We start from the raw sequence: 23,683 nt of genomic DNA, 5'->3' as shown, positions 1-23,683 counted from the left end.
TCAGCATGCAGCACAAACTCACCTCATTTACATATGGGGGCTTCTTTACTTCATGTTAATATATATATATATATATATATATTATATCACTGTTGTACAAGTGTCAAGTGCCATATTGTCAGGAACAAATATTTCAATAATGATTAAATATGTAAGGGACAAGATGGATGGATAAATATACTTTAAGTGCAAGTGTATTAAAATGTTCAAAGACACAAACATACTGTATGTGCTAACATGAACTAGAAAATAGGGTCAAGTACTTCATATTTGAACATTGATCATCACAACGCTGCCCTCTGCTGTTCAAAGATAGGAATGAGAAGACCTCCCACCATTAACATTCTTTATTCATGTTCAATCAGCCAGTACTTCATTGTACATGATCATATTGGAGAAGAGCACAAAAGATGATTCACGGTCCAAACTAATAACACTTTCAAAAGGCAACATCAACACTCTCGTCTTGTACTAAAAAAGAATCTGGTTTCTTCAAGCACACAATTATAGTGGCCTTGTGGTGCAAATATAAAGAGAGTGGTATATCTTTTAGTGTCAGAATAAGCACACAATTATAGTGGCCTTGTGGTGCAAATATAAAGAGAGTGGTATATCTTTTAGTGTCAGAATAAGCACACAATTATAGTGGCCTTGTGGTGCAAATATAAAGAGAGTGGTATATCTTTTAGTGTCAGAATAAGCACACAATTATAGTGGCCTTGTGGTGTAAATATAAAGAGAGTGGTATATCTTTTAGTGTCAGAATAAGCACACAATTATAGTGGCCTTGTGGTGCAAATATAAAGAGAGTGGTATATCTTTTAGTGTCAGAATAAGCACACAATTATAGTGGCCTTGTGGTGCAAAAATAAAGAGAGTGGTATATCTTTTAGTGTCAGAATAAGAGCAAACAAAGACTGACAATGTTACACACAGCTGGCCTGCAAGAGGAGCACCAACTCACATGCAAACAATTGCTTCAATAATAGAAACATACATATCTGTAAAGCATTACAGGTTGTTAGTAGTAATGATGGCAACTTATCTTTTATAAACTTATATTTTATAGTAAAGCATTACAGGTTGTTAGTAGTAACGATGGAAACTTGTATTTTATAAACTTATATTTTATAGTAAAGCATTACAGGTTGTTAGTAGTAACGATGGCAACTTATCTTTTATAAACTTATATTTTATAGTAAAGCATTACAGGTTGTTAGTAGTAATGATGGAAACTTCAATAACCAATTTATTTCTAGTCAAATAAATGTTCTCTTTCTGTGCTTTACATGTAGAACCTTCATTAGATATAGAGTAGAGTAGAATATCTGACTGGGGAATAGATTGGTAATCACTTTTGTAATACAGTTCAGCATTAAAGGTGCACTTAGAAGCAGGCAGGCTCCAAATGACATGTACTCAGAAACATCAGAACAGTGAGCACATGATAGCAAGAGTGCGGATCTAGGAGTACACATGTCTATATTTGTCTTTTAATAACATCATTCAATATAGAAATGTCTATATTTGTCTTTTAATAACATCATTCAATATAGAAATGTCTATATTTGGCTTTTAATAACATCATTCAAGATAGAAATGTCTATATTTGTCTTTTAATAACATCATTGCAGCATGCTTAATGGTCATTGAAGGCAGCACCTTTAACAGCAATGTAGTTATTACTATGTTGACTCCCAGTACACCCAGTACACTCCCAGTACACTCCCAGTACACCCAGTACACTCCCAGTACACTCCCAGTACACTCCCAGTACACTCCCAGTACAGCCAGTACACTCCCAGTACACCCAGTACACCCAGTACACTCCCAGTACACTCCCAGTACAGCCAGTACACTCCCAGTACAGCCAGTACACTCCCAGTACAGCCAGTACACTCCCAGTACACTCCCAGTACACTCCCAGTACACCCAGTACACTCCCAGTACACCCAGTACACTCCCAGTACACCCAGTACAGCCATCCCACTGTCAAGCACCTTTAACAGCAATGTAGTTAATACTATGTTGACTCCCATCATCACACTGTCAAGCTTTGTCTCCAAACATTTGAAGCATGTTGCACAAACACACACATGTTGCACAAACACACACATGTTGCACAAACACACACATGTTGCACAAACACACACATGTTGCACAAACACACACATGTTGCACAAACACACACATGTTGCACAAACACACACATGGTGCACAAACACACAATTGTTGCACAAACACACACATGTTGCACAAACACACAATTGTTGCACAAACACACACATGTTGTACAACAACCACATTTTCCACAACAAACACATGCACTTCATGCTTGTGAACACTTGAGGCAGCATTGTAGAAAAAGTCTCCTTCATGGCTACTTCCTTCCTTCAATCAAATAGTGTGTCCTTGTCAATCAGCCATCAGAAGATGATGACCATCAAAATAAAGCACATGTTTCTGTACATAATGAAAGTCTTCATGCGCTGATACCATGTTGATACCATGTTGATACCATGTTGATACGTGCCTGCTAGTGAGACTTGATCAACAGCTCCAGTGAGTGACCATCTTGTCCAGGGGTCACCTAACTACGGCCCGCCGGACGGATTCGGCGTCCAAAATCAGGCCCGCGGGAAGTCCCAAGTATAAAAAAATAAATAAATTAATATTAAAAAAAAAATATATATATATATATTATTTTTTTCTGTCTTTTCTTATCCACTTTGTACCGCTTGCTACTCGCGGTGTCTCCTACACGCTCAGGCAAATTAGAGTGTCTGAAAATGCATTTTCTCATTGATAACATGACATCATCGCGCACGCCGAAAGTGCGCTATATATATCTAATATATATATATATATAATATATATATATTATGTATATGTATGTATATATATATATATATATATATATATATAATATATATATACAGTATATATACATATATATCTAATGTATATATATATATATATATACAGCCCGGCCGGCCCCCGGCCAAATAGTTTTAACCCAATGCGGCCCCCGAGTCAAAAAGTTTAGGGACCCCTGATCTTGTCTGTGAGGAGCAGGCCTGGCTGTGCCTGAACTGCATGATTGATCATCTTGTCTGTGAGGAGCAGGCCTGGCTGTGCTGCATGATTGATCATCTTGTCTGTGAGGAGCAGGCCTGGCTGTGCTGCATGATTGATCATCTTGTCTGTGAGGAGCAGGCCTGGCTGTGCCTGAACTGCATGATGGCGACTGCAGTCTGATGCCACCAGTAGAACATGACAACCACCAGGATGTGCCACACCTGGTGACTGGCACCGATGTAGTTCACCTGGCCTAGGAGAGCACATGTTGAGGACAGATGACTGAGTGAAAATGACAAATGACTGAGTGAAAACATGCCAATGAAGAAACATGGTGTTGAAATATTGATCATTATTAGTTAGAAGACAGCATGTCTATGGTTGTCATGGCAACAACAGATGCATTTCACCTTATTATGAGCCAGTCTACATGGTAAATGATTATAAAGCTCTCTGACATGCCACCTTGTGGTGGTAGAGGAGTTTGCATGTCCCAATGAGTTTAGGAGCTATGTTGTCCGGGGCCCTCTATGCCCTCTGGTAGTGTCTCCAATGATCCTAGGAGCTATGTTGTCCGGGGGCCTCTATGCCCTCTGGTAGGGTCTCCAATGATCCTAGGAGCTATGTTGTCCGGGGGCCTCTATGCCCTCTGGTAGGGTCTCCAATGATCCTAGGAGCTATGTTGTCCGGGGGCCTCTATGCCCTCTGGTAGGGTCTCCAATGATCCTAGGAGCTATGTTGTCCGGGGGCCTCTATGCCCTCTGGTAGGGTCTCCAATGATCCTAGGAGCTATGTTGTCCGGGGGCCTCTATGCCCTCTGGTAGGGTCTCCAATGATCCTAGGAGCTATGTTGTCCGGGGGCCTCAATGCCCTCTGGTAGGGTCTCCAATGATCCTAGGAGCTATGTTGTCCGGGGGCCTCAATGCCCTCTGGTAGGGTCTCCAATGATCCTAGGAGCTATGTTGTCCGGGGGCCTCAATGCCCTCTGGTAGGGTCTCCGATGATCCTAGGAGCTATGTTGTCCGGGGGCCTCTATGCCCTCTGGTAGGGTCTCCAATGATCCTAGGAGCTATGTTGTCCGGGGGCCTCAATGCCCTCTGGTAGGGTCTCCAATGATCCTAGGAGCTATGTTGTCCGGGGGCCTCTATGCCCCCTGGTAGTGTCTCCAATGATCCTAGGAGCTATGTTGTCCGGGGGCCTCTATGCCCCCTGGTAGGGTCTCCAAGACAAACAGGTACTAGGTGAGGGACCAGACAAAAAGCAGCTCGAAGACTTCTATGGAAATACAAAAACCGAGACTCCAATTTCCCTCACCCGGACGCGGGTCACCAGGACCCCCTTTGGAGCCAGGCCCGGAGTTGGGGCACGACAGTGAGCGTCTGATGGCCGGGCCTGTCCCCATGGGGCCCGGCCAGGCACAGCCTGAAGAGGCAACGTGGGTCCCACCTCTAATGGGCTCACCACTCATGGGAGGGGACATAGAGGTCGAATGCAGTGTGAGCTGGGCGGCAGCCGAAGGCAGGGCACTTGGTGGTCCGATCCTCGGCTACAGAAGCTAGCACTTGGAACGTGGAACGTCACCTCGCTGGGGGGGAAGGAGCCTGAGCTAGTGCACAAGGTGGAGAAGTTCTGGCTAGATATAGTCGGACTCACTTCAACGCACAGCAAGGGCTCTGGAACCAGTTCTCTGGAGAGGGGCTGGACTCTCTTCCACTCTGGTGTTGCCAGCAGTGAGAGGCGACGGGCTGGGGTAGCAATTCTTGTTGCCCCCCCGGCTCAAAGCCTGCACCTTGGAGTTCAACCCGGTGGACAAGAGGGTAGCTTCCCTCCGCCTTCGGGTAGCCACCCGAGTAGCCACCCTTATTGGATACACTGGAGGGAGTACTGGAGAGTGCTCGCCCGGGTGATTCCCTGGTCCTACTGGGGGACTTCAACGCTCATGTTGGCAACGACAGTGAAACCTGGAGAGGTGTGATTGGTAACATGCAAAGCTACAATATTGCTATTGTGTAGGAAGTTAAAAAGTTGTATCGGGACACTCCAACTTTCCATGTTTTATATTTGCTTCATGGCCAAATGATTGTCGTGTCATTGACCGTCTCTGACTTGTTTGTTAGTGACCTTACCACCCTCTCTGACTTGTTTGTTAGTGACCTTACCACCCTCTCTGACTTGTTTGTTAGTGACCTTACCACCGTCTCTGACTTGTTTGTTAGTGACCTTACCACCCTCTCTGACTTGTTTTTGTTTGTTAGTGACCTTACCACCGTCTCTGACTTGTCTGTTAGTGACCTTACCACCGTCTCTGACTTGTTTTTGTTTGTTAGTGACCTTACCACCGTCTCTGACTTGTTTGTTAATGACCTTACCACCCTCTCTGACTTGTTTGTTAGTGACCTTACCACCGTCTCTGACTTGTTTTTGTTTGTTAGTGACCTTACCACCGTCTCTGACTTGTTTGTTAGTGACCTTACCACCGTCTCTGACTTGTTTTTGTTTGTTAGTGACCTTACCACCCTCTCTGACTTGTTTGTTAGTGACCTTACCACCGTCTCTGACTTGTTTGTTAATGACCTTACCACCCTCTCTGACTTGTTTGTTAGTGACCTTACCACCGTCTCTGACTTGTTTTTGTTTGTTAGTGACCTTACCACCCTCTCTGACTTGTTTGTTAGTGACCTTACCACCGTCTCTGACTTGTTTGTTAGTGACCTTACCACCCTCTCTGACTTGTTTGTTAGTGACCTTACCACCGTCTCTGACTTGTTTGTTAGTGACCTTACCACCCTCTCTGACTTGTTTGTTAGTGACCTTACCACCGTCTCTGACTTGTTTGTTAGTGACCTTACCACCGTCTCTGACTTGTTTGTTAGTGACCTTACCACCGTCTCTGACTTGTTTGTTAGTGACCTTACCACCGTCTCTGACTTGTTTGTTAGTGCATCATCTGCTCGCTGAGAGAAAACTCACCAGGGAAGTAGCGCTCAGGGATCTTGGTAAGGTAGAATAAGAAGGCAGATCCAGCAATCAGGTACATGATGATCATTCGAGGAAAGAAGTGCTGTACATACAAGAAAATGCAAGGTTTGTGTAAAACATAGGCAAGTCCAAGTGTGTTGACTTGGTCACTCACTAATGACTTGAAGCAGGAAACAGAAAAACAAGTAACGCTACCCTCAGGACATCCATACGTCTTGGTAAAGTTCATGTGGCATGAAGATGATTTGCTGACCTGAACAATATAGGAGGTAAACCCCCCATTGAGCCACACCCAGTGGGCCGCCGGAACCACACTGATGCCAACCATGCAGGAGAAGATGGTCATCCTGATCCAGCGCCAGTCCCTGCTGAGATAATGTGGGTGAACCTGGGTGCAGAAGACTGCCAGGAGCAGGGACAGCACCGTCATGAGGTAGACCTGCCGCCAAAACTGTCCAACAAAGATCATTTAAGGCTTTTGTGAGAGCTGGATGACTTGTCAGCATAAAGAAGGAAGAATAAGACTTACAAGGTTGCAGTAGAAGGCGTAAAAGAGTCCAGGCACATAACATCCCAAGATGCCAACACAAATTCCTGCGTAGTCCAAGGCCAACCAGCGACGACTGGTCTTCTCTGACCGGTGGCATGAGAACAGATGATAACCCACAGAACACAACATGCACACCTGGGAAGGTAAACACAACCTTTACTAATACAACCACACATGTTTGTTGATATGCTCACAGTGCAATTTCATACACTGACATGTAACTTTTGTCATATAGTCAACTTAACAAAATCATACAAATAAGCACAAACGTACTTATTGCCCTCTGCTGACCACTTGAGTGTGTCAAGCCGGTTCTACTACTGTACAATCCACAAACTGACCACTTGAGTGTGTCAAGCCAGTTACAATCCACAAACTGACCACTTGAGTGTGTCAAGCCGGTTACAATCCACAAACTGACCACTTGAGTGTGTCAAGCCGGTTGAACTACTGTACAATCCACAAACTGACCACTTGAGTGTGTCAAGCCGGTTACAATCCACAAACTGACCACTTGAGTGTGTCAAGCCGGTTCTACTACTGTACAATCCACAAACTAACCACTTGAGTGTGTCAAGCCGGTTACAATCCACAAACTGACCACTTGAGTGTGTCAAGCCGGTTCTACTACTGTACAATCCACAAACTGACCACTTGAGTGTGTCAAACTGGTTCTACTACTGTACAATCCACAAACTGACCACTTGAGTGTGTCAAACTGGTTCTACTACTGTACAATCCACAAACTGACCACTTGAGTGTGTCAAGCCGGTTCTACTACTGTACAATCCACAAACTGACCACTTGAGTGTGTCAAGCCGGTTCTACTACTGTACAATCCACAAACTGACCACTTGAGTGTGTCAAACTGGTTCTACTACTGTACAATCCACAAACTGACCACTTGAGTGTGTCAAACTGGTTCTACTACTGTACAATCCACAAACTGACCACTTGAGTGTGTCAAACTGGTTCTACTACTGTACAATCCACAAACTGACCACTTGAGTGTGTCAAACTGGTTCTACTACTGTACAATCCACAAACTGCCGACACTCCTATGAAAGCTATTTAAGAGGCAAGGCAGACAGGTTACACACCTGGGTGACAGGGGTGGACTGAATGAACCTGTTTTAGGAAACAGAAGGTAATGAACTTCTGTTATGACGTCTCATAGCAAAGGTGGTTACACAGTAGGTTTGTTTTAGTAAATCCATACAAATCATATCATGACATTAACTTCATTGTACTGGCAAATGATCAATACATCTATTAGAAAATATACACTGTATGGTATGCTAATATATTTTTGCCATCCAATGAAAAGCTTAAAATAATACTGTTAACAAGTTTTGAGCAAATAAATGAGCTGTTTTAACTAAAACATGTTTGTGTACGTAGATGAGATTCTGACAATAACATTTCAAAAAATGTTTGAAGTTATTTCAAGCAAGTGATTTACCGTAATTAATCATGATGAATCAAAAACACACCCTATTGGGGGTTTTGGCAAGACGTATACAATCTGAAAACCTGAGATGTTCAAAGTGTGTCCTGGCTGCCATTTGGGGAACTACGGATCTGTGGCACAATTTACACTGAAAAAAACCCCATTAAAAAATGGAAAACCAGAGCAAAATGCACAAAGTAAGGAGAAAAGGAGAAAATGTTGATAGAAATAATGGAAAAAGACACAAAGATTTGTCTTTAAATATTTGTATGATGTTTGTTTAGCATTTCAGGATTAGTGTTTTCTAACATTGTGAAATTAATGGATTGCATTTTTGGTCAAAATCGTGCAGTCCTAACCGAAATATTCGGGGTGCTGGGAAACAATCGATTCACACCTGAATCGCAATTCTTATTATAATCAGATTCTGAATCAATTTATCATTTTCTGGAATTGATGTTTTAAAAGTATTTTTAATTATGAAGAGCAAATGTGTATTCATTGCACATACATCCAACATACATACATCATACATCCAACATACATACATACATACATACATACATCATACATCCAACATACATACATACATACATACATACATCATACATCCAACATACATACATCATACATCCAACACACATACATCCAACATACATACATCATACATCCAACATACATACATACATACATACATCCAACATACATACATCCGACATACATCCAACATACATACATCCAACATACATACATCCAACATACATACAACATACATACATCCAACATACATACAACATACATACATCCAACATACATACATCCAACATACATCCAACATACATACATCATACATCCAACATACATACATCCAACATACATACAACATACATACATCCAACATACATACATCCAACATACATACATCATACATCCAACATACATCCAACATACATACATCATACATCCAACATACATCCAACATACATACATCCAACATACATACAACATACATACATCCAACATACATACATCCAACATACATCCAACATACATACATCATACATCCAACATACATACATCCAACATACATACAACATACATACATCCAACATACATACATCCAACATACATACATCATACATCCAACATACATCCAACATACATACATCATACATCCAACATACATCCAACATACATACATCCAACATACATACATCCAACATACATACATCCAACATACATACATCCAACATGCATACATCCAACATACATCCAACATACATACATCATACATCCAACATACATACATCCAACATACATCCAACATACATACAACATACATACATCCAACATACATACATCCAACATACATCCAACATACATACATCATACATCCAACATACATCCAACATACATACAAGATTGAAATCCCTACCAAATAATTAGAATACATTTTTGTTTTTGTAATTCTTTTCCTCCACCAGAATGTAGACATTCTAACCAAAATGATGTTGGAATAAATAAGTAGTGAAGCACATGATTATTTTTGTGAAATTAAGAGTTATTTAATTGCATTCCTGAACAGAAAACGTACATTTTGCAAGCTGTTTTAAGGCCAAAATAAGTCATTTAAAATATGCATATCTATGGTTTATATATTTGGAACAAGTTTACTTAGTTGTTTCAGTTTACCATTTGCGAAATAAATAATAACATTTTTATTTTTTGAAAGATATCTAAATTATGTTTTTATGCCAGGAAGTGTAATAATCTTTGCAGTTGAATAAGGCCAACATTTGAGCAAATAAGACAGTGGAGCCTGACCCTGACTGTCCAAGCCACTTTAACCTAAAGTGTGCATGTTGATATGTTACCTGGAAGCAAAACAGTCCTATAGTGTAGATGACATAGTCCTCCTGGTTAGCTCCCGAGGCCGGCAACACTGATTTGAAGTCGTTGACTCCAAGGGAGAAGAAGAGAATGAACCCCAACAGGTGGGTCCAAATATTCACCGTCTCATTAGACATGACACAAATACTGGAAAGACACGGTCAAGTTTATCATTAGACATTAGACATCAGACAAATACTGGAAAGACACAGTCAACGTTATCATTAGACATGACACAAATACTGGAAAGACACGGTCAAGTTTATCATTAGACATGACACAAATACTGGAAAGACAGTCAAGTTTATCATTAGACATGACACAAATACTGGAAAGACAGTCAAGTTTATCATTAGACATGACACAAATACTGGAAAGACAGTCAAGTTTATCATTAGACATGACACAAATACTGGAAAGACACAGTCAACGTTATCATTAGACATGACACAAATACTGGAAAGACAGTCAAGTTTATCATTAGACATGACACAAATACTGGAAAGACAGTCAAGTTTATCATTAGACATGACACAAATACTGGAAAGACACAGTCAACGTTATCATTAGACATGACACAAATACTGGAAAGACAGTCAAGTTTATCATTAGACATGACACAAATACTGGAAAGACAGTCAAGTTTATCATTAGACATGACACAAATACTGGAAAGACACAGTCAACGTTATCATTAGACATGACACAAATACTGGAAAGACAGTCAAGTTTATCATTAGACATGACACAAATACTGGAAAGACAGTCAAGTTTATCATTAGACATGACACAAATACTGGAAAGACACAGTCAACGTTATCATTAGACATGACACAAATACTGGAAAGACAGTCAAGTTTATCATTAGACATGACACAAATACTGGAAAGACAGTCAAGTTTATCATTAGACATGACACAAATACTGGAAAGACACAGTCAACGTTATCATTAGACATGACACAAATACTGGAAAGACAGTCAAGTTTATCATTAGACATGACACAAATACTGGAAAGACAGTCAAGTTTATCATTAGACATGACACAAATACTGGAAAGACACAGTCAACGTTATCATTAGACATGACACAAATACTGGAAAGACAGTCAAGTTTATCATTAGACATGACACAAATACTGGAAAGACAGTCAAGTTTATCATTAGACATGACACAAATACTGGAAAGACAGTCAAGTTTATCATTAGACATGACACAAATACTGGAAAGACACAGTCAACGTTATCATTAAACATTCGACATTAGACAAATACTGGAAAGACACGGTGAAGTTTATCACAGCGACACACAAACAAGCAGCGACACACAAACAAGCAGCGACACAAACAAGCAGCGACACACAAACAAGCAGCGACACACAAACAAGCAGCGACACAAACAAGCAGCGACACACAAACAAGCAGCGACACACAAACAAGCAGCGACACAAACAAGCAGCGACACACAAACAAGCAGCGACACAAACAAGCAGCGACACACAAACAAGCAGCGACACACAAACAAGCAGCGACACAAACAAGCAGCGACACACAAACAAGCAGCGACACACAAACAAGCAGCGACACACAAACAAGCAGCGACACACAAACAAGCAGCGACACAAACAAGCAGCGACACAAACAAGCAGCGACACACAAACAAGCAGCGACACACAAACAAGCAGCGACACAAACAAGCAGCGACACACAAACAAGCAGTGACACACAAACAAGCAGCGACACACAAACAAGCAGCGACACAAACAAGCAGTGACACACAAACAAGCAGCGACACACAAACAAGCAGCGACACACAAACAAGCAGCGACACACAAACAAGCAGCGACACAAACAAGCAGCGACACAAACAAGCAGCGACACACAAACAAGCAGCGACACACAAACAAGCAGCGACACAAACAAGCAGCGACACAAACAAGCAGCGACACACAAACAAGCAGCGACACACAAACAAGCAGCGACACACAAACAAGCAGCGACACACAAACAAGCAGCGACACACAAACAAGCAGCGACACACAAACAAGCAGCGACACACAAAGAAGCAGCGACACACAAACAAGCAGCGACACACAAACAAACAGCGACACACAAACAAGCAGCGACACACAAACAAGCAGCGACACAAACAAGCAGCGACACACAAACAAGCAGCGACACACAAACAAGCAGCGACACACAAACAAGCAGCGACACACAAACAAGCAGCGACACACAAACAAGCAGCGACACAAACAAGCAGCGACACACAAACAAGCAGCGACACACAAACAAGCAGCGACACACAAACAAGCAGCGACACACAAACAAGCAGCGACACAAAGCCTTGAAGCAGAAGTGTCACCTCTTCAGGCAGAGTTTGGAAGGCAGGTGTGCTCGGTAGCCGTCTGTGATGAAGGGGTTCTCTCGAAGGAAGAGGGGGATTTGTTGGTAAGTGTAGAGTCTGATCCTCTGTGGACTGAGGACTGGCCACTGCTGCTTGCTGCCCAGCTCCATGTAGTGAGCTGTCTTCTTGGGCATCTTCAACGCCATCTTCTGCCCAGCGTCTCCACCGCCACAAAGGGAACTGAAAAAAGTAAGTTTATAAGATTATACTTCATCATTTTCTAGTGGCAATTAGCTGCTGCTGCACTATTGTTGTTGTAGTATACAACTACCCCTTATGATGTAGGAAGGCATTAATAATGATTTAGTATACAACTACCTCTATTAATGTAGGAAGGCATTAATAATGATTTAGTATACAACTACCTCTATTAATGTAGGAAGGCATTAATAATGATTTAGTATACAAATACCTCTAATGATGTAGGAAGGCATTAATAATGATTTAGTATACAACTACCTCTATTAATGTAGGAAGGCATTAATAATGATTTAGTATACAACTACCTCTAATGATGTAGGAAGGCATTAATAATGATTTAGTATACAACTACCTCTATTAATGTAGGAAGGCATTAATAATGATTTAGTATACAACTACCTCTAATGATGTAGGAAGGCATTAATAATGATTTAGTATACAACTACCCCTAATGATGTAGGAAGGCATTAATAATGATTTAGTATACAACTACCTCTAATGATGTAGGAAGGCATTAATAATGATTTAGTATACAACTACCCCTAATGATGTAGGAAGGCATTAATACTGATTTAGTATACAACTACCCCTTATGATGTAGGAAGGCATTAATAATGATTTAGTATACAACTACCTCTAATGATGTAGGAAGGCATTAATAATGATTTAGTATACAACTACCCCTTATGATGTAGGAAGGCATTAATAATGATTTAGTATACAACTACCTCTATTAATGTAGGAAGGCATTAATAATGATTTAGTATACAACTACCTCTATTAATGTAGGAAGGCATTAATAATGATTTAGTATACAAATACCTCTAATGATGTAGGAAGGCATTAATAATGATTTAGTATACAACTACCTCTATTAATGTAGGAAGGCATTAATAATGATTTAGTATACAACTACCTCTAATGATGTAGGAAGGCATTAATAATGATTTAGTATACAACTACCTCTATTAATGTAGGAAGGCATTAATAATGATTTAGTATACAACTACCTCTAATGATGTAGGAAGGCATTAATAATGATTTAGTATACAACTACCCCTAATGATGTAGGAAGGCATTAATAATGATTTAGTATACAACTACCTCTAATGATGTAGGAAGGCATTAATAATGATTTAGTATACAACTACCCCTAATGATGTAGGAAGGCATTAATACTGATTTAGTATACAACTACCCCTTATGATGTAGGAAGGCATTAATAATGATTTAGTATACAACTACCTCTAATGATGTAGGAAGGCATTAATAATGATTTAGTATACAACTACCCCTTATGATGTAGGAAGGCATTAATAATGATTTAGTATACAACTACCTCTATTAATGTAGGAAGGCATTAATAATGATTTAGTATACAACTACCTCTATTAATGTAGGAAGGCATTAATAATGATTTAGTATACAAATACCTCTAATGATGTAGGAAGGCATTAATAATGATTTAGTATACAACTACCTCTATTAATGTAGGAAGGCATTAATAATGATTTAGTATACAACTACCTCTAATGATGTAGGAAGGCATTAATAATGATTTAGTATACAACTACCTCTATTAATGTAGGAAGGCATTAATAATGATTTAGTATACAACTACCTCTAATGATGTAGGAAGGCATTAATAATGATTTAGTATACAACTACCCCTAATGATGTAGGAAGGCATTAATAATGATTTAGTATACAACTACCTCTAATGATGTAGGAAGGCATTAATAATGATTTAGTATACAACTACCTCTATTAATGTAGGAAGGCATTAATAATGATTTAGTATACAACTACCTCTAATGATGTAGGAAGGCATTAATAATGATTTAGTATACAACTACCCCTAATGATGTAGGAAGGCATTAATAATGATTTAGTATACAACTAACTCTAATGATGTAGGAAGGCATTAATAATTATTTAGTATACAACTACCCCTAATGATGTAGGAAGGCATTAATACTGATTTAGTATACAACTACCTCTATTAATGTAGGAAGGCATTAATAATGATTTAGTATACAACTACCTCTAATGATGTAGGAAGGCATTAATAATGATTTAGTATACAACTACCCCTAATGATGTAGGAAGGCATTAATAATGATTTAGTATACAACTACCTCTATTAATGTAGGAAGGCATTAATAATGATTTAGTATACAACTACCCCTAATGATGTAGGAAGGCATTAATAATGATTTAGTATACAACTACCTCTATTAATGTAGGAAGGCATTAATAATGATTTAGTATACAACTACCTCTATTAATGTAGGAAGGCATTAATAATGATTTAGTATACAACTACCTCTAATGATGTAGGAAGGCATTAATAATGATTTAGTATACAACTACCTCTATTAATGTAGGAAGGCATTAATAATGATTTAGTATACAACTACCTCTAATGATGTAGGAAGGCATTAATAATGATTTAGTATACAACTACCCCTAATGATGTAGGAAGGCATTAATAATGATTTAGTATACAACTACCTCTATTAATGTAGGAAGGCATTAATAATGATTTAGTATACAACTACCTCTAATGATGTAGGAAGGCATTAATAATGATTTAGTATACAACTACCTCTAATGATGTAGGAAGGCATTAATAATGATTTAGTATACAACTACCTCTATTAATGTAGGAAGGCATTAATAATGATTTAGTATACAACTACCTCTAATGATGTAGGAAGGCATTAATAATGATTTAGTATACAACTACCTCTAATGATGTAGGAAGGCATTAATAATGATTTAGTATACAACTACCCCTAATGATGTAGGAAGGCATTAATACTGATTTAGTATACAACTACCTCTATTAATGTAGGAAGGCATTAATAATGATTTAGTATACAACTACCTCTAATGATGTAGGAAGGCATTAATAATGATTTAGTATACAACTACCTCTAATGATGTAGGAAGGCATTAATAATGATTTAGTATACAACTACCCCTAATGATGTAGGAAGGCATTAATAATGATTTAGTATACAACTACCTCTATTAATGTAGGAAGGCATTAATAATGATTTAGTATACAACTACCCCTAATGATGTAGGAAGGCATTAATAATGATTTAGTATACAACTACCTCTATTAATGTAGGAAGGCATTAATAATGATTTAGTATACAACTACCTCTATTAATGTAGGAAGGCATTAATAATGATTTAGTATACAACTACCTCTAATGATGTAGGAAGGCATTAATAATGATTTAGTATACAACTACCTCTATTAATGTAGGAAGGCATTAATAATGATTTAGTATACAACTACCCCTAATGATGTAGGAAGGCATTAATAATGATTTAGTATACAACTACCTCTATTAATGTAGGAAGGCATTAATAATGATTTAGTATACAACTACCTCTAATGATGTAGGAAGGCATTAATAATGATTTAGTATACAACTACCCCTAATGATGTAGGAAGGCATTAATAATGATTTAGTATACAACTACCTCTATTAATGTAGGAAGGCATTAATAATGATTTAGTATACAACTACCCCTAATGATGTAGGAAGGCATTAATAATGATTTAGTATACAACTACCCCTAATGATGTAGGAAGGCATTAATAATGATTTAGTATACAACTACCTCTATTAATGTAGGAAGGCATTAATAATGATTTAGTATACAACTACCCCTAATGATGTAGGAAGGCATTAATAATGATTTAGTATACAACTACCCCTAATGATGTAGGAAGGCATTAATAATGATTTAGTATACAACTACCTCTATTAATGTAGGAAGGCATTAATAATGATTTAGTATACAACTACCCCTAATGATGTAGGAAGGCATTAATAATGATTTAGTATACAACTACCTCTATTAATGTAGGAAGGCATTAATAATGATTTAGTATACAACTACCCCTAATGATGTAAGATGATTTAGTATACAACTACCTCTAATGATGTAGGAAGGCATTAATGAGACAAATGTGAGAAAGAAGCACACAAAGTCAACATAGTTTGATGAATCATTAGAACATCAAGCAGCTTGTGACAGAATTAAAATGTTTATATTTTCTATCTGAGCCTTATTACAACAGACAGTTGGAGGACAAGAAGAAGATATAGTTGCACTATAAAGACATATATAAGAAGAAGATATAGTTGCACTATAAAGACATATGTAAGAAGAAGAAGAAGACATAGTTGCACTATAAAGACATATGTAAGAAGAAGATATAGTTGCACTATAAAGACATATGTAAGAAGGAGATATAGTTGCACTATAAAGACATATGTAAGAAGAAGACATAGTAGCACTATAAAGACATATGTAAGAAGAAGAGGAATACATAGTAGCACTATAAAGACATATGTAAGAAGAAGAGGAATACATAGTAGCACTATAAAGACATATGTAAGAAGAAGAGGAATACATAGTAGCACTATAAAGACATATGTAAGAAGAAGAGGAATACATAGTAGCACTATAAAGACATATGTAAGAAGAAGAGGAATACATAGTAGCACTAGTTAGCAGGATGCTAACAGAGACTAACAGGCATCATGTCGGGCAGCTAAAACTCACTGACCGTTAATCTTTAATCTTAGGAGTCCCAATGTCGCTCTTCTTGTTGTTCGGCGCATCCAGCCATGCCTCCGTGGCTTCACATGTCCAGTTAGTTGCACACATGCGGCATGTTTGTTCGATAATACACCACCGACACAATACCTCGGCAACAATTACAAAGCCTGTTTGTTTGCTATTCATAGTAAAGAATGAGCTCTGCTGCCATCTAGTGGCCAAAGTCCGTCAGTGCACATCCACACTCTTCTGCTAACTAGAAAAACTGCAAGTCATCGACGACAATTGACCTTTTGAAATAAAGATAAAACCTTATTCTATTCATTTATTAGGATGCACTGCGTCAAATAGACAATAATCATCTTTAGAGGACACTACAGTGCCACCATGTGATTTATCCCAGCCAATCAGCAAAGAAACAGAATTATAATTGAAAATATATCTTTAATATTTAAAATACGATCTAACTGTCTTGAATATGATTTTAATTATTATATCTTTGGAAAACTTAAAACATATTTTAGTCCACTACAATCATGTTCTATATGTTAGAACAGTGGCTCTTAAACTTTTTATTGTATTTTTTACCAAGAACCTTTGGCTTTCTAAGTACCAAGACAGTAGCATAGTAGGCCTAAGTAGTCATTAAACAAGGCAGAGGTTTTATTTAGCAAGTACCGTGTATGACACAGTTGGAACATTAAGACTGTGTTTGAAAATAGGAAACTCAATAGTAGAAATGTAATGAAGGAAAGAGCCTGCATAGCAAGTACACACAATCACTGAGCTACAACAGCGTATCTTAGAAGATACAGTAGGTCTTTGGCAGCTGTGCAGCCGGACTTCATTGTAATACACTTGTCCACCACTTGTGGCAGTAATGGAAACATCCAACAAACAGAAGAAGTGTGGAGCTAAAGTCATACAGAATTGTGTTAAGTGCACTAAAGTGCTGAAGCTGTATTTCATTTGCACTTTAATTGTATTGGAAGTTTAGTTAAGAAACATATTCAATATTAATTCAGTTGATCTCAGTGACTCTCAAACTGTACCACTCGTGATACGTGAGCTCCAACTAGTGGTATGCCAGAGAATCACTTCATTAGATATTCAAAAACAGTGTTACTATTCAAACTGTGTGTAATGTTACAGTGGCCAAAAATATTCATCATTAAAACCTCTGCCTTGTTTTTAATGATTATTTAGGCCAACTACGCTACTGTATTTTGATGTTGATGATTATGGTGGTACTTATTAAATACTTAGGTCTACTATGCTACTTTAGTGTAATGTTGATGATTATGGTGGTACTTAATGAATACTTAGGCCTACTACACTACTGTATTTAATGTTGTCATTATGGTGGTACTTAATGAATACTTAGGTCTACTACACTACTGTATTTAATGTTGTCATTATGGTGGTACTTAATGAATACTTAGGTCTACTACACTACTGTATTTAATGTTGTCATTATGGTGGTACTTAATGAATACTTAGGTCTACTACACTACTGTATTTAATGTTATTATGGTGGTACTTAATGAATACTTAGGTCTACTACACTACTGTATTTTGATGTTGATGATTATGGTGGTACTTATTAAATACTTAGGTCTACTATGCTACTTTAGTGTAATGTTGATGATTATGGTGGTACTTAATGAATACTTAGGCCTACTACACTACTGTATTTAATGTTGTCATTATGGTGGTACTTAATGAATACTTAGGTCTACTACACTACTGTATTTAATGTTGTCATTATGGTGGTACTTACTGAATACTTAGGTCTACTACACTACTGTATTTAATGTTGTCATTATGGTGGTACTTAATGAATACTTAGGTCTACTACACTACTGTATTTAATGTTGTCATTATGGTGGTACTTAATGAATACTTAGGTCTACTACACTACTGTATTTAATGTTGTCATTATGGTGGTACTTAATGAATACTTAGTACTACTACACTACTGTATTTAATGTTGTCATTATGGTGGTACTTAATGAATACTTAGGCCTACTACACTACTGTATTTAATGTTGTCATTATGGTGGTACTTAATGAATACTTAGGTCTACTACACTACTGTATTTAATGTTGTCATTATGGTGGTACTTACTGAATACTTAGGTCTACTACACTACTGTATTTAATGTTGTCATTATGGTGGTACTTAATGAATACTTAGGTCTACTACACTACTGTATTTAATGTTGTCATTATGGTGGTACTTAATGAATACTTAGGTCTACTACACTACTGTATTTAATGTTGTCATTATGGTGGTACTTAATGAATACTTAGTACTACTACACTACTGTATTTAATGTTGTCATTATGGTGGTACTTAATGAATACTTAGGTCTACTACACTACTGTATTTAATGTTATTATGGTGGTACTTAATGAATACTTAGGTCTACTACACTACTGTATTTAATGTTGTCATGATGGTGGTACTTAATGAATACTTAGGTCTACTACACTACTGTATTTAATGTTGTCATTATGGTGGTACTTAATGAATAGTTAGTACTACTACACTACTGTATTTAATGATGTCATCATGGTGGTACTTAATGAATACTTAGGTCTACTACACTACTGTATTTAATGTTGTCATTATGGTGGTACTTAATGAATACTTAGGTCTACTACACTACTGTATTTAATGTTGTCATTATGGTGGTACTTAATGAATACTTAGGTCTACTACACTACTGTATTTTAATGTTGTCATTATGGTGGTACTTAATGAATACTTAGGTCTACTACACTACTGTATTTAATGTTGTCATTATTGTGGTACTTAATGAATACTTAGGTCTACTACACTACTGTATTTAATGTTGTCATTATGGTGGTACTTAATGAATACTTAGGTCTACTACACTACTGTATGTAATGTTGTCATGATGGTGGTACTTAATGAATACTTAGGTCTACTACACTACTGTATTTAATGTTGTCATTATGGTGGTACTTAATGAATACTTAGGTCTACTACACTACTGTATTTAATGTTGTCATTATGGTGGTACTTAATGAATACTTAGGTCTACTACACTACTGTATTTTAATGTTGTCATTATGGTGGTACTTAATGAATACTTAGGTCTACTACACTACTGTATTTAATGTTGTCATTATTGTGGTACTTAATGAATACTTAGGTCTACTACACTACTGTATTTAATGTTGTCATTATGGTGGTACTTAATGAATACTTAGGTCTACTACACTACTGTATTTAATGTTGTCATTATGGTGGTACTTAATGAATACTTAGGTCTACTACACTACTGTATTTAATGTTGTCATTATGGTGGTACTTAATGAATACTTAGGTCTACTACACTACTGTATTTAATGTTGTCATTATGGTGGTACTTAATGAATACTTAGGTCTACTACACTACTGTATTTAATGTTGTCATTATGGTGGTACTTAATGAATACTTAGGTCTACTACACTACTGTATTTTAATGTTGTCATTATGGTGGTACTTAATGAATACTTAGGTCTACTACACTACTGTATTTAATGTTGTCACTATGGTGGTACTTAATGAATACTTAGGTCTACTACACTACTGTATTTAATGTTATTATGGTGGTACTTAATGAATACTTAGGTCTACTACACTACTGTATTTAATGTTGTCATTATGGTGGTACTTAATGAATACTTAGGTCTACTACACTACTGTATTTAATGTTGTCATTATGGTGGTACTTAATGAATACTTAGGTCTACTACACTACTGTATTTAATGTTGTCATTATGGTGGTACTTAATGAATACTTAGGTATACTACACTACATTATGGTGGTACTTAATGAATACTTAGGTCTACTACACTACATTATGGTGGTACTTAATGAATACTTAGGTCTACTACACTACATCATGGTGGTACTTAATGAATACTTAGGTCTACTACACTACATCATGGTGGTACTTAATGAATACTTAGGTCTATTACACTACATTATGGTGGTACTTAATGAATACTTAGGTCTACTACACTACATTATGGTGGTACTTAATGAATACTTAGGTCTACTACACTACATTATGGTGGTACTTAATGAATACTTAGGTCTACTACACTACATTATGGTGGTACTTAATGAATACTTAGGTCTACTACACTACATGATGGTGGTACTTAATGAATACTTAGGTCTACTACACTACATGATGGTGGTACTTAATGAATACTTAGGTCTACTACACTACATGATGGTGGTACTTAATGAATACTTAGGTCTACTACACTACATGATGGTGGTACTTAATGAATACTTAGGTCTACTACACTACATTATGGTGGTACTTAATGAATACTTAGGTCTACTACACTACATGATGGTGGTACTTAATGAATACTTAGGTCTACTACACTACATGATGGTGGTACTTAATGAATACTTAGGTCTACTACACTACATGATGGTGGTACTTAATGAATACTTAGGACTACTACACTACATGATGGTGGTACTTAATGAATACTTAGGTCTACTACACTACATGATGGTGGTACTTAATGAATACTTAGGTCTACTACACTACATGATGGTGGTACTTAATGAATACTTAGGTCTACTACACTACATGATGGTGGTACTTAATGAATACTTAGGTCTACTACACTACATTATGGTGGTACTTAATGAATACTTAGGTCTACTACACTACATGATGGTGGTACTTAATGAATACTTAGGTCTACTACACTACATGATGGTGGTACTTAATGAATACTTAGGTCTACTACACTACATTATGGTGGTACTTAATGAATACTTAGGTCTACTACACTACATGATGGTGGTACTTAATGAATACTTAGGTCTACTACACTACATGATGGTGGTACTTAATGAATACTTAGGTCTACTACACTACTGTATTTAATGTTGTCATTATGGTGGTACTTAATGAATACTTAGGTCTACTACACTACATTATGGTGGTAGTTAATGAATACTTGGGTCTACTACACTACATGATGGTGGTACTTAATGAATACTTAGGTCTACTACACTACTGTATTTAATGTTGTCATTATGGTGGTACTTAATGAATACTTAGGTCTACTACACTACTTGGAAAGCCAAGTGTTTTCTGAGGTGAAACTTAGTGAAAAGAAGTTTGACAACCACTAGTCTAGTGTATTTGTTTTATAAACATAGTTGTGTATGTAAATGATTTTTTGTCAGTTATTTATGCATTTCTTCTTTTGCAGTATATATATTAGCTTAGCAATAATTGTTCTAATCATCTTGACCTAAGTTTAAGGTTCTTGTGTGATATAAATAACAACATTTGTGATTAACACATGGTTTCATATCATTTGACAAGGTTGTAGCTGTAAGTAGGTTAGATATAATTATTCCATATAATCAAAAGTAAGGTTACTACTTCAGTAATAATATTTGAGTGTGTCCCACCCTCCTAGGTTAGCCCCCAGGTCAAACCAGTTAAGAACATACAAACATTTGACAATTAAATGATGTTTGTCAAGGCTGGGTTTCATTCCAGTAAACCTGCTAAATGAGATTACATTCTACTAACACAACAAAAATGCACTGAACCACTTTTTTGTCCAATAGTGTTCAGTTATTGTAATGTATTTTGGCTGCACATAATGTTCCGCCCTTTCAGTGTGTGCATGGACACGCTTATGCATACCCTCTGGGGCCCTGGGTGGACATGAGTTGGAAGAAAAGATGGGAGAGCAGGAGGTTGGGGCCAGCAGCATAACGTTACACCCACAAACTAAACACAGATCAATAACACACGTCTCCAAGGGGGAGCCTACAAATGACATGATTCTACACGCCATGTCCTCATGGTGTTGAGAGGAGACCTCATTATGTCCATTTATTATAGAGCTCACGTTAACATTATGTACATTTATTATAGAGCTCACGTTAACATTATGTCCATTTATTATAGAGCTCACGTTAACATTATGTCCATTTATTATAGAGCTCACGTTAACATTATGTCCATTTATTATAGAGCTCACGTTAACATTATGTCCATTTATTATAGAGCTCACGTTAACATTATGTCCATTTATTATAGAGCTCACGTTAACATTATGTCCATTTATTATAGAGCTCACGTTAACATAATGTCCATTTATTATAGAGCTCAAGTTAACATTATGTCCATTTATTATAGAGCTCACGTTAACATTATGTCCATTTATTATAGAGCTCACGTTAACATTATGTCCATTTATTATAGAGCTCACGTTAACATTATGTCCATTTATTATAGAGCTCACGTTAACATTATGTCCATTTATTATAGAGCTCACGTTAACATAAATGCTTCCCACAACGAATCTAGTCAGCGTATCTCTGGAGAGGAACATTGGATTTACTTGTCATGACTCAATACAACTAAATGCTACTTTTGCTCCTTTTCTTTCCATCTGGATCTATTTGTATTTCTTTGTCCTGCAGACTTTGCAGTGTCTTACATATCAACTGAAATTCAAGTGCTGTTT

General features: G+C 37.4%; 1 protein-coding gene across 1 annotated transcript; it reads right to left on the bottom strand.

Annotated features, from left to right (window-relative positions):
* Window positions 1-757: 757 nt before the first annotated feature.
* Window positions 758-17,319, bottom strand: LOC133639107 (progestin and adipoQ receptor family member 3-like). The gene is made up of 7 exons (XM_062032251.1): window positions 17,152-17,319; window positions 12,312-12,533; window positions 9,932-10,094; window positions 6,587-6,742; window positions 6,311-6,508; window positions 6,049-6,139; window positions 758-3,331 (listed from the first exon to the last, which is right to left on the bottom strand). Exons 2-7 carry the CDS (start codon window positions 12,497-12,499, stop codon window positions 3,195-3,197), a joined length of 933 nt encoding a protein of 310 aa, XP_061888235.1. The 5' UTR covers window positions 12,500-12,533; window positions 17,152-17,319; the 3' UTR covers window positions 758-3,194.
* Between the last annotated feature and the right edge of the window lie 6,364 nt (window positions 17,320-23,683).

Source organism: Entelurus aequoreus, linkage group LG21, assembly GCF_033978785.1.
Source record: "Entelurus aequoreus isolate RoL-2023_Sb linkage group LG21, RoL_Eaeq_v1.1, whole genome shotgun sequence".
Classification (NCBI taxonomy): Eukaryota; Metazoa; Chordata; class Actinopteri; order Syngnathiformes; family Syngnathidae; genus Entelurus; species Entelurus aequoreus.
The sequence above is the reverse complement of the archived record's forward strand: the minus strand, read 5'-3'. Positions and strand labels throughout refer to the sequence as shown.